The sequence below is a fragment of the Gloeophyllum trabeum genome, assembly GCF_000344685.1.
Source record: "Gloeophyllum trabeum ATCC 11539 unplaced genomic scaffold GLOTRscaffold_00013, whole genome shotgun sequence".
In the NCBI taxonomy this organism is placed as follows: domain Eukaryota; kingdom Fungi; phylum Basidiomycota; class Agaricomycetes; order Gloeophyllales; family Gloeophyllaceae; genus Gloeophyllum; species Gloeophyllum trabeum.
The window spans coordinates 347,964-359,566 of record NW_006920422.1 but is presented as its reverse complement, the minus strand read 5'-3'; the positions used below and the strand labels follow the sequence as shown (position 1 = coordinate 359,566).

Here is an 11,603-nt window from a genome sequence, read left to right as displayed (position 1 = left end):
GTTGGCGTTTTAAGGCCGTTTTAGCGTCCGTTTTGCATTTCGTTGTCGACCTCTAAAACGCATCGTAAACCGAAATCAACCGTGACCACCCCACATAAAATCCGTTTTGTGGGCAGTTCAACGCTTCGTTCAAGCACGCGTTTACACAACGTTTACAGCCACTGACTGTAGGCGGAGTTCCAATGTAGAGCCGTGATTCCTCTTTAAGGTACAGCACTCTTTAAGTTGAGATGGTTTTAAACACTTGGTATATACTACAGAAGGACACTGTCACTTCCCAGCACAAACTAGACACTCGGGAGGGGACATAAGTTCTCCAAGGCTTCAGTTAAGCCTAGATATGGCAAGAGGATTTGCGACTCCGAGCTTACCTAAAACTGAAATGCCGAGAGATGCCGAGCTAAAACGAAAACCGTGTTCGCGATTTGTGCAAAACGGCTCCAGAGCCGTTTTGCAGAAACGAGGCTAAAACGGATTTCGTGTTCGAGGCTAAAACGGTCCTTAAAACGAGCACCGTGACTTCCCCTATTGGGTAGAAAGCGACTTCCGCTCGTCCTTGAGAGTGAACTATAGCATAGTGATGTTCTCCACTTCCGGCATCCACAGCAAACCTTGCCATGATCATTAACGAACAGTATCATTCCTGGAGAGCCTCTGGGCGACAGGCGGAATACCTACGCCAGGTAAGCAGACGCTCACACAACTTGCCGGTAAAAAGCATGACATAGCGAGTCGCGGAATCGTCATAGTAAAACATATGCTGTATGCCGTAGGATGGTAGAGAAATGAGACAAATGACAGCAGAACACTCATGCAACCAACTTAACGACACCGCCAGCCTCCTTGATTTTCCGCCTGTAGCAGTACAGTGAGTGAAAGCAACGTGAAGGAGATCCGAGTTCACATACTCCGCGATCTGAGAGACAAACCGTGCTTTTACAATGAAGGGAAGTTTGGGTAATCTGAACAAGATTAGGCAAAGCAGGCCAAAAACACCAGGAAGCTCAACTCACTGTCCGTTACCCAGAACCTTTGCGTACCCGTGACGCAGCGTGTCAATAACAGGGACCACCTCCGAGTTCTCGTTCAAGCCCTCCTTCTCCTCATCCGGCACAAGCGTCCATAGCTTGTCGACGTTGATGATCGGGCGCCAGTGTGCGTTGCGGGTCAGGTGGAAGTGGCGCATACCGACCTTACCGAAGTAACCAGGGTGGTACTTGTCGAAGTTGATACTGCGCGCATACACGAGACGTCGTGAGTTCCGCGCCAGGTACAGGATAAAGTGAATCCTCCTTACCGGTGGTGGTGCATACCACCGGCGAGACCGCGACCGCCTGGGTGCTTGCGGTGCTTGCCCACACGTCCATGACCGGCCGAGACGTGGCCACGGTGCTTGCGAGTGTTGGAGAATCGGGTGGGCATTTTCTAACGAGGGCAAGGCTGTCGATCAGCACTTCGTCCTAATCAACGCATCCGGGCTCCGTCCGACGCATCCACCGCCTTAAACTCGACCCCTCGCTCCCGAACAAAAACGAACAGCGTTCAAAGGTCGTGCAGAGTCGTCTGGAAGCGTTGCAGAGCGGAAAACGAGCATAACTCACCTTGAGGAGGACGAAGAGGGTGTCGAATGGATACACTCTCGAGATTGGCCGGCTACTCTCACCGGAATTTGAATCTCCGACCGTTCGGCATGCCGTGACGTCTGTGTGACCTCTCCCGCCACACTTGTTTTTCTTCGTCGCTGTCCTCGTTCTGCGCGATATCCTTACGGTGAGTCGCGTCGTAATGGCTCGGTTTGCTGTACAGAATGATGGGCCTTTGAGCCGATATTTATTGTCTATGATCCTTATGATTTCAACACGTGTTCTGACATCTCATTTTTCGCCATTTTTATGCCTGAAGTGAGACGCGTACTGACTTACGTTTCTTCCATGGGTTGGCCACATATCTAATCCCAGTCGCCTCTGGTCGCATAGGGTGAGTACTCTTAAGGAATTACCTCCTTTCGAATGATTAGAACTTCTACCATAATCTGTCAATCCGCCGAGTGCTTATGCATAATGGAGAGACAATCTTAGTCCAACTGCTATATGATCCTAGCCTTGTTCTGTTTGTATCTCGAAGTTGTTGCTAACGCCTTGCTCATAGTTGCTTGTCTTTCCACTATGAATGCCCCTAACCGTTCGGAGCTGTTTGTGCTGGAGGACGGCGAAAAGGCGTGCGTCAGTGGTCCCATTCACTCCTTGTCTATGTCGATGCTTAGGTGCTGTCTCTATGTAGGGTTGAAATCATTGAGGACACGAAGATCCCTAACGCTGCAACTATCAAAGTCGTGAAGCAGGACCACACCCTCGCGAACATGCTTCGCTCGTGAGTTCACACATATCATGTGTCCGTCAGCGCTTTCATCTCATACCTGTTCTAGTCAACTATTAGCGACCCCCTCTGTACTCTTCGCTGGTTATAAGGTCCCTCACCCCCTGCAACCATATTTCATCCTGAAGATCCAAACGGACGGCACCATCACGCCGGCCGACGTCCTGCAGCAGGCGTGTTCGAAATTAATTGGTACGCTTACGGCGCTGGAAGCGAAATTCAAGCGGGAGTTTTCTTTCAAGGACGTCGAAGGCGCTGTCGTCTCGGAGGACCCGTACGGCGGTCCCTCGACAGGTGGACCGACTTGGGCTGGTGGACGAGATTACCTGGACTTCTGAGGTGTTTGTTGGGTCACTTCTCGTGCTTTGTATCTTGTATGTTTACTGTAACTTGTTTTGTACTGATGATTAGTTCTATGCAATGTAGTGCAGTACGTCTGCTGCTTGGCTTTGCGGATTTCTTGCCTTCCTGATAGTTACCGAGAGCGGTGGCTTCGAGGACTTGGCTTTCTGCCGACTCTGCCGGTTAGGATGCTGTGCCTCCCACGTCGCTGGGCCCAGTCTTCTTATGCTTAGGACCCCAAACAGCCCTTGGGTGGCTCGGATCGGCAGGATTCGACGGACAAGCCACATCTCCTGTAATATAGATTGGCTGCAAGCATGCAGTCAGCTTTGTGGTTGGACTGATGAGATCAGGTAGGTATTCGGAAAGAAGCAAACTATGAACTAAGTGCACGACTCGTAATGCATACTGCGTTCACACTGTATGGTGCAGTTACTTTCATATTTATTTAATACACAGATTACAGCGTAAGATACGAGGCACTAGCATCAGATCTCTTGCAGTAACTCAACCCTCAAGCGTCATTAACAAACCGTCTCACCCAATGAGCAACGGAAATGCGAGGCAGATATGTTATCCGTACTAACGTACATATATGTAAATCTGGTGCCCGATTTAGATATGTCGAACTTCCTTCAACGGTTGTGGACCCACTTTATCTGCTTTTTGTCTTTATACATAGAAGCACGCAATGTCTAAAAATTCTACTGCTGCGTTCTCTCTGACTACTTGACTGCAGTTCACGGCGGTTCTGTAATTTATTAGCGATTGTACAGCTCGTGACGGTGATAGGGCGACGTCGCTTTCCATGGCTGAGTGAATACGTTGTGCGCTTAGCTCGTTTTGAATGACGTCTTTGGACACTGCTGGTTTTGTAGTCCTCCCAAGTCTTCTTTAATTGCTTACATTCATGTTTTCATGCTTTTATTCAACCAGGGAATGCGGTACTCAGGGTCCTGCGCACTGAGCGCATTTGGAATTCCAATCCTTCCGGCGACTCCGAGCAATGGTGACGGATTCCACCTTATAATAGCCTGCCTCGGTCAGCAGCATCGTATGCAATTGCTGCGCCAGTACTCCCACAGCTTACCTTCCGATTCTTAGCAGACATTGGTTGTCTGTGATGTCTACTATTGCGACCTGGTGTAAGTGTCTGCAGCCGGCAGCGCAGAGCAGCAAGCGAGCCCTCGGATGTTTCACGGGCCATTGGTTATCAGGCGGGAGTCTGAATCGTTATAGTTGGGTGCGGGCGTGGGTGTGAGATCGTGTGCTGCTCTGCGTTGCCCGACGTGCTGGTATTTCTCTACGAGCTGCGGTTGACCTCTCTGTCGCCCCACAGATCATAGCCAGTACTCCTCTTGGAACCGCACCCGCCGGTTGCATGCCGCCCCGTTCGTAGCCAGGCCAGAAACGACCACCTCACGGACAGCGACGGCGATGGCGCAGGGACGGGTCGACGTTACTCTGCTTCCGAATCTACCGGCTGCGGGAGAGAAGGAGCAGAAGGAAGGGAGCACGCTGTTCGGGCCAAACATTGGGATCGTCAGCACTGGGCCAGCGTGGACGGAGCAGCCATCGAGGAAGTCGGCGGCTGATGACTTGACTCCGGAGGTCATCAGAAGTTGGGTGGAGAAGAGCAAACAGGTGCGCGACAATCTACTGTATTACTGCGGCTCTCTTATCCTTGAAAGACCTCACAACCGACGACCACGCTGCAAGCTCTAGTAAACCTCAAACGACCCACCATAAGACTTACTCCGTTCAAGGACGAAAGCTCAGATGATCCCACACATTTGGATCCCGAGCACCACCACGGGCTCGAATTCGAGTACGACTGTGATGCCCCCAAATGTGGCATCTACGTCTATGTCGTTCTCCCGTCCGATCACCCGCTCGCAAACGAGAAGAACACAGAAGACGGCTTTGCCCGTGTCCTTGTCTTCGAGAGCGTCACCGAGGGCGGGTTTGGCAAATTCCTCAAACACGAAGACGGGGCTATGTTGGAGCTCGCGCGGTTTGAGAACGGCGGTGCTACGGATACCAACGCAACTAGCCCGGCGGAAGACCCGTCGGCGTCCTCAGTAGACGTGCAGGGCCAGAGCGCACCACCCGCCGAAGCCGACATCACGTCGGCGCGGAGCACGGAACGCAAGAGGCGGTTCTCAGCCTTCCCCTTCCGCAAGCGGCACGCCCAGCGGGCCGTTGCAGGCCCTGCGCTCGCTGTCGTCGACGCGCAGCCCGCGGCACCGACGGTCCCTGACACTCCGGACGCCGAACCGTCGGAGAACAAGGAATTGGCGCACGGCAGCGACGCTTCTGACAACGAGGGCGTCAGGGTTGCCATCAAGCTCGTCGCACTGGACGAACAGGGGAAGCCTTTGGATATTGCGAACGAGCAGGTGACGTATCTCCACATTGTGAGGTTCGGCGCGCCCCCCGTGAAGGTCGACGACCTCCCGGCTGAGGAAGACAAGAGACCTTGGGTGGTGAAGGTCGTCAAGCGCGAAGCCACAGTACGTAGTTGTTGGACTCGTGGTGACTCGTATCTAATGGCATGTAGATTGGCTCTCACACATTCCACCTGCACGAGATATACGGGCTGTCCTCGTATTCGTCGACCCCGTCGCAACCGGTTGCACCTACCGCCTCTCCCACTACTCACACCTACCCCCCGGCGCCGGCGCCTGGGTCCTATGAGGATGAACCTTCGTCTGAATGTCTGGTCTGCTTGTCGTCTCCCCGCGAAGTCGTCTTGCTCCCGTGTCGCCATTTAGTGGCGTGCAAGGAATGTGCGATCAACATGGTCGAGTTTGGTGCGGGAGGTGCCATAGTGCACAACGAGGAATCTACTGGCAATACGGAGAGTGCAGCTGCAAGCGGAGATGGCAGTGCAGGGGACGGTGCCCCCGGTGCGCCTGTCAGTGAAGCGGCTGCACCCCAACCTACGCCGAGAAGGAAGAGAAAGGCCAAGGGATGGTTCTGCCCTGTCTGCAGACAACGTGAGTATCGAACGCTTGTTTTTTCTAGCCATAGTTGAATCCACTCCCGCAGCGTACACGTCGTTGCTCCGCATCACAACCGCACCCCCTGCGTCCAAGGATATGGATAAGCGAGCGTCGACATCAACGGAGGGCGGGGACACGCCCGCTGAGACCTCACCCTCTATCCCCGCCGCGCTGCCACCAGCTGCTGCAGCTCCCGCTTCCCGAGGGTCTCTGATCACCGCCCCTGCATTCCTCCGAAACATATCGTTCCGAGGCAACAATGCAGCTTCCCCTACGTTGCCTCCTGATCTGGAGAGAGGCCAGGGACCCCAGACGGCCGCTCCTGCTTCTGCTGCGTAAGTGTTGCGTGCCATATTTTTTAGTTTGTTGCTTGGTCTCGTGCTTTTAATCGTGTTTGTTGTATTTTTCTCGAAATATTTTCGTCCGCAGCTATCACGCTGGCACGGATCCTCACGGATGAGTTGTTGTTGCTTGGAAGTATGTAATCCCACCTATCACGCTTGCTGTAGTATTTCTGTGACGATATCTGTATGCTATCCTATGGACACGTTTACTGCATGTAGTCAGAGTCGCTGAACCTAGACCCCGCACGTTTATGCTGTGCGGCCTTACACATGGCAGAGTTGCGACATTATGCCGACTCTATATAAAGATGCACCATTGTATGTCCGCGACACTGCTCGCCCAATATTCTTGCGAGGACATGGCTGGACATGGGTGCAGCGAATGGCGGCAGTTGTCAATGCAGCGGCGTTAAGTTGACGCGACTACTTAGCTTCCTCTGCTCGAACCACGGCTGCATCCATAAAACCTGGTCTCACATCGTGCTCGAGATCATTCCCGCTCGCGGCCATCGTTGATGTCGTCAGAAAACTCAATCACTCCTGCCTCGGAGGCGCCTACAGACAGCGTATCAATGATCGTGGAAGATGCAGCCGAGGCGCCAAAACTAAAGAAAGAAAGCAGGCAGCGCCTTCCACCACCTGCATACAAACTGCTGAATGGTGAAGTGCCTCTATTCAGATCGCCTTGATTCGTTAGTTAATGCTTTGGGGATTGTGGGACATGCAGAGTATTGGCGCCGGAATCAAGTTCTACCTCTTGCGGTGGAACGAGATGATATGCTGCAGAAAATAGCCGCGATGGGTGTCGACTGGTATACCGACGACAGGCTTAAGCACTTCTTCTATCAGAAGAAGACTAATGCAAAGAGGAAAGCAGCGTCGCAGCTTCGGAATGAGCACTCTGCTTCAGCTGGGCCGTCAACCCAGGATGGACATGGTGGGGCCACATATGGTGGCATGGATCAGCATCAGCAAATTCGTGAGTTAGACTGGACGCGACCGCGTCATTGTGATGTTGACATTTGATTGCAGAGTACACCCCGGATATTATAGCTCGGTTGGAGCTATTCCTGGCTACAGAACCCAGACCTACCCTTGAGCAAATCCAGTACTTGGGAAAGTCACTCGACATCAGTCCTGAGGCTATACGGATCTATATCCAGATCAAGCAAAGTGTTCCTGTCAAGACTGAACCGCAAGAGCCACCACAGCTCACTGTACCACTTCCTGCTGCACAAGGCTATGATGCATTTGGCGGTTCTCCTGTCATCGAATCAGAGACAACACATCATGTTCAACTGCCTACTCCATCTCACTCCACAACACCAGAACCCGTGCCAGAAACTGAATTGTCAACCTTGCAACCATCCTTTAACTACCGGGTCAATCCTCGTGATTTCCTTATGGCTGTTGAGAAGACTTTGCATCCACAGGAATATCACCAAGTTGTTGAAGCTTTTGTTGATGCAGGTGTTGTGGAGAAACCAGAGCTCCCACAGACTCAGCTCGAAGATCATCATGTGGGCTCCGGAGTTGATGGTATGGAAGCTGACAATCATTGCTTGGCCTACCACTCCAGGGAAGTGGACCACACAAGGTCATCCAGTACTTCTCCGAGTGCCGACAGAAAAGATCCGAGGCCTGCTCCACATCCATTATATCAAGTATTTCAAGAAGCATATTCCACCTCCAAATCTGCAGCTCCGGAGACAGAGGTTTCACCAAGAACACAGGAAGAGTTCAACAAAGCCTTCGCCCCATATGAAGATATCATGGATGATATCCTCCGGGCCCTTGAACATCCTAAGTCTTCATTATCTTGGCCACAATAGCCACCGACTGTGGAATGCTGAAAGATTCTGTTGTAATGGGTACGGCTCATACTTGCCCTGTTTGTACCTACATACATATCAGTCTGTACCCACAATCCAGCATTATACCACTCTGTATATGCTTCTCTCGGAACTTTCCATACCTTGTTGATAAATACTAGCTATTAGCATAATATGTAAACATACTGTTCTTATCATACACCCATCTTCCAGTTGTGATTCACTTCTTCCAGCGGTGTCCATCATGTCTCTATATTCAGTGTTTCCTCTCGGATAAGATATCCCAGACCTTCCTTCCTTTCAGCTGCCGTATATCTTCTTTGTGATTCAGCCCCAGAGTGTCAAGACGCTGCTTGTGTACCTCGGGCAAGTGCTTGCAGTGCTCGGTGCTCAAGCCGAGGACGCGACACCAGAGGTACTGAACGGAAGTAAGCCTCGCGTTCTACCAGAAGGACGAACCTCGCATACCTGCCACATAGTCGCATTACCGACAGTGAACAATTCCTCCCGTGGTCCCTCACCACGATCATCCCACCTGCCACCGAGGGGCCTGACCGTCTCATTACCACGCGACTCACCGGTTTTCTTGATATCCTTCCCGGAAGTGTAGAAATTGACCAGCGCTTGAGCGATGGACTGCGGGTCACCGGGAGGAACGAGCGTCCCGTCAACGCCGTCCCGAATCTGCAGGGGTATACCACCAGCCTTGGTGGCGATCACCCAGCGAGTCTTGTGGATAGCTTCCGTGACCTTAATCTCGAACCCTTCGCGAGTGCTGACTTGGCACGCGACATCCGCCCCGCGCATAAGCGCGTCGAGAAGGCGATCTGCGGTGGTCAGCCTGCTGACATTCGTCAATCAATCACGAGAGCTTACCTTCGGCAGGTGCTCGGACAGCGAAAATATCATCCTTGATGTCCTTGAATGGCTCGCTGCAGAGTGTGTCTTGCAGTTTATGCAGAATATAGGTGCCATCCGGATCATCGATGCTACTATGACCAGTCTACAATTCCGAGATGTATGAGAACTTTGCGCAACGTGATGAGTTGACTGAGGGCGCAGCTTACCAATATAAGCTGCGGCGCGTTCTTCATCATGCCCTGCTTCTTGACCTCCTCCCTGAAAAGCCTGTAGCCCTCCACAAGGTCCGGGATACCTACACCATACCGGCATCAGCACATTCACTTCCTCTGCTTTCGGACGAGATGTACCTTTCGACGGATCGAACCGGGCAACCTGCAGGATATAACCCCTCTGCCAATCGATAGTCTAACAGCGCAGTGGTTATGTGATTGCTGTTGGCGGCGCGAAATATCTGCATACCTGGCCCGTCGAAGCGCCAATCAAGTCACTAAACATGTGCCGGTAGACTTGCAGCATCTCCTCAGGGATGGGCTTGTTCAGGCCGTCAAGGGGATCTGTACAGGGAGGCATGTAGACTACAGGCATGGTCTCATTGACGACCTTCGGCACGAACTCCTTGATGGGATGCTAGCGACGTGGACGGCATAAGCACGAAAAAGCTGGAAGCTCAGGGACGGCATGACGACGCACGGAGACGAACAAATCGGCTTGTTTGATGAAGTTGAAGAGATAGTTGAAGACATCGACCTGTGGGTGGACGCCGGCATCGACGAGGTCACTGCGGACTGAGAAACAGAGGTTCAGCCACCGACCGGTCTATTCAGGAGGGAGACAGACGTACTTTCGATATGGGAGCGATAAATGATCTTCGTCTTCGGGCTGTCACGCCTAATGTGCGGTATCAGAGCGGTCACTATGTTATTCCGGCGCATATAATCAGCTCGAGGTGTTGTCGACGAGCCCCTGGCTCGGACGTACCTTGGGGATCATCGATGACTACGATGTCAGCCCGCACAGGATTGTCAGGCCCACGCCAGTACTTCTCGTAATTCCAGTCCGTCCAGCGCTCAAACATGTGTTTGTCGCCTTCCCGAAGCTCCACGTCAGGCGGGTTCACGCCTTGCAGGACGTTCTGCGGAACTACTGGTCAATACGGCACACATAGGCGGCTCAGGGGAATTGAACGCACATGAAAGCGTCGTTTCGTCTAGGATGTGCATTATATCAGGAAATGTGTCGCAAACCGAAACATGTGTAACTCACGATGTCGAACACCGAAGCATCTCCTTGTGGGACGTACCAGTGCACATCCAGGCCAGCGAGACCTATCAACGAATCCAGTATCAAACACCTTGTATATAATCACGTACAACTGCAGTAACTTACGCCATAACCGAATCAGTGCGTGCCTCATAAGAGCAACCCCGCCACCTCTAGGAGTAGCGGAGAGGAACGTAACCCTAACCCCGGCCTGCTTGATTAATGTGGCTAACGCAGAGAAGGTCTCCCAAAGTCCGGGAGATGTCAATGCAGCTTGTTCATGTAGATCGTACAGGCGTATCCGGCCGTTTGCATCAACTATGACGGGAAGTCGTGTTAGTGTTGAAGTCATGCATCCCTTGGGAAGCAATAGACGAGTGCTCGCGGGCGTACCTTGAACCTCTCTGTTACGAGGGTCGGCGCCGGCTTTGACAATGGATTTCGCTGTCGGCGCGAGCCATTCGAGCGCTTTCTCGACTGCCAACGTCGCCTCGCCTTCCAGACTGAATTGAGTGTCGCGGCAGTTAACAACAAAAGGGACAGCGTCCAATTCCAGCCAGATACGCGACAGGAACGATTGCGGGGCGTCCCGATCGATGTCAATGTTTGCAGCGGGCACTTTGAGCGGTGCGTCAAGCGGCCCGCAGATAGCCAAGATTTCTATCTGGAGTCGGTAGGTTTACGAAATTAGGCCAGAATAGCTGTGATGGCATTCGCCCTGCGCACCTTATGCCCCCGCGCTTGTGAGTACTCCTTTGCCCGGTCGAGAATCTGATCCATCACATCTTGCTTTCCGTCCCCTTGCAATTTGCGAATATCATGTTCGGATCCGACTGAACCCATCCCATCGTGGACGATTACGGCGTATTCGACCTCATGATCGCGGACACGCAGAGACAGACCGAGGTAAACTGAGGAGAGTTTCGCTGACTCCCTAGTATGCTGGTTAGCTACGAAGCGCGTGGATTGATGTGCTGCGGCTCACTTTCGAGTAGCCTTTCTCCTCAGCTGTAGCTTCCTCTCGGCAGGCGTCGGAGGTCCGCTGTGCTCCTGCTCTTGAAGATCCCAAGAAACCCTTGTATCTTTCGGATCTAACCCATCCATCATGAGCTACAACAGCGACTCCGGTCGTAAGCCACGTGGTCAACTCACCGCTCATGATTTCGTTCTATGTCGAAGGTTTATGCTGAGTGGCGAGAGTGAGACAGTATTGCAGGCGCGACGCAGAGACAAGCCGCTCTTTGTAATGATGTACACGAGAATAGCATGGCGGCCAATGTTGAATATGCCGATGACGATGACGGAGGGCATGAGCATGCTCCAAGGGGCGACGCTCGGACGCAATCGAGGTAAGACATAGTCCTAGTAAGCCGAATTACGTGGATCTCTGCAAAATCCGACGTTTGTCCGACGATGACTGGGCACGGTAGAGATAGGTTAGCTAAGTGTATCTCAGCAGGCGCTTCGCTTATCATAAATACAAGTCTGGTATTCGGCTGGTAATGCAATTGTAGACGTGCTAAAATAACTGGAATATGCGCCAGCCACTACCAGCCGCGGGACAATTTGCTGATGGCATG

At 52.5% G+C, this 11,603-nt stretch overlaps 5 protein-coding genes across 5 annotated transcripts; 3 read left to right on the top strand and 2 right to left on the bottom strand.

Annotated features, from left to right (window-relative positions):
* Positions 1-604: 604 nt before the first annotated feature.
* GLOTRDRAFT_122807 (60S ribosomal protein L27a) lies at positions 605-1,661 on the bottom strand. The gene is made up of 5 exons (XM_007871103.1): positions 1,602-1,661; positions 1,298-1,425; positions 1,014-1,232; positions 909-962; positions 605-855 (listed from the first exon to the last, which is right to left on the bottom strand). The coding sequence occupies exons 2-5, from the start codon at positions 1,420-1,422 to the stop codon at positions 810-812; spliced, it is 444 nt and encodes a 147-aa protein (XP_007869294.1). The 5' UTR covers positions 1,423-1,425; positions 1,602-1,661; the 3' UTR covers positions 605-809.
* Positions 1,662-2,165: 504 nt separating this feature from the next.
* GLOTRDRAFT_140541 (RBP11-like subunits of RNA polymerase) lies at positions 2,166-2,831 on the top strand (the record flags this gene model as incomplete). The annotated part of the gene is made up of 3 exons (XM_007871102.1): positions 2,166-2,218; positions 2,281-2,370; positions 2,426-2,831. The coding sequence occupies 3 exons, from the start codon at positions 2,166-2,168 to the stop codon at positions 2,712-2,714; spliced, it is 432 nt and encodes a 143-aa protein (XP_007869293.1). The 3' UTR covers positions 2,715-2,831.
* Positions 2,832-4,155: 1,324 nt separating this feature from the next.
* On the top strand, positions 4,156-6,062 carry GLOTRDRAFT_132219 (uncharacterized protein; the record flags this gene model as incomplete). Its single annotated transcript, XM_007871101.1, has 4 exons — positions 4,156-4,362; positions 4,410-5,231; positions 5,279-5,717; positions 5,770-6,062. The coding sequence occupies 4 exons, from the start codon at positions 4,156-4,158 to the stop codon at positions 6,060-6,062; spliced, it is 1,761 nt and encodes a 586-aa protein (XP_007869292.1).
* Positions 6,063-6,582: 520 nt separating this feature from the next.
* On the top strand, positions 6,583-7,899 carry GLOTRDRAFT_95770 (uncharacterized protein; the record flags this gene model as incomplete). Its single annotated transcript, XM_007871100.1, is given in 3 exon segments — positions 6,583-6,727; positions 6,747-7,046; positions 7,100-7,899. 3 exon segments carry the CDS (start codon positions 6,583-6,585, stop codon positions 7,897-7,899), a joined length of 1,245 nt encoding a protein of 414 aa, XP_007869291.1.
* A 128-nt stretch (positions 7,900-8,027) lies between these two features.
* On the bottom strand, positions 8,028-11,201 carry GLOTRDRAFT_122804 (UDP-Glycosyltransferase/glycogen phosphorylase). The gene is made up of 16 exons (XM_007871099.1): positions 11,176-11,201; positions 11,009-11,114; positions 10,750-10,957; positions 10,417-10,687; positions 10,150-10,341; positions 10,027-10,088; positions 9,953-9,970; positions 9,742-9,895; positions 9,605-9,676; positions 9,454-9,548; positions 9,223-9,390; positions 9,111-9,168; positions 8,967-9,055; positions 8,776-8,902; positions 8,368-8,726; positions 8,028-8,317 (listed from the first exon to the last, which is right to left on the bottom strand). The coding sequence occupies exons 1-16, from the start codon at positions 11,180-11,182 to the stop codon at positions 8,156-8,158; spliced, it is 2,148 nt and encodes a 715-aa protein (XP_007869290.1). The 5' UTR covers positions 11,183-11,201; the 3' UTR covers positions 8,028-8,155.
* Positions 11,202-11,603: the final 402 nt, after the last annotated feature.

Excerpts from the sequence above, each read along its gene's own strand:
- GLOTRDRAFT_122804 (XM_007871099.1), bottom strand. Across the intron at positions 10,958-11,008 it reads AGGAGAAAGGCTACTCGAAA|GGAGTCAGCGAAACTCTCCT; the intron begins GTGAGCCGCAGC and ends CCAGCATACTAG. Across the intron at positions 9,169-9,222 it reads TTGGCGCTTCGACGGGCCAG|ACTATCGATTGGCAGAGGGG; the intron begins GTATGCAGATAT and ends CTGCGCTGTTAG.
- GLOTRDRAFT_122807 (XM_007871103.1), bottom strand. The coding sequence starts at position 1,422 with ATGCCCACCCGATTCTCCAACACTCGCAAGCACCGTGGCCACGTCTCG. Across the intron at positions 1,233-1,297 it reads GGTGGTATGCACCACCACCG|TATCAACTTCGACAAGTACC; the intron begins GTAAGGAGGATT and ends GTATGCGCGCAG. Across the intron at positions 856-908 it reads TTTGTCTCTCAGATCGCGGA|GCGGAAAATCAAGGAGGCTG; the intron begins GTATGTGAACTC and ends GTACTGCTACAG.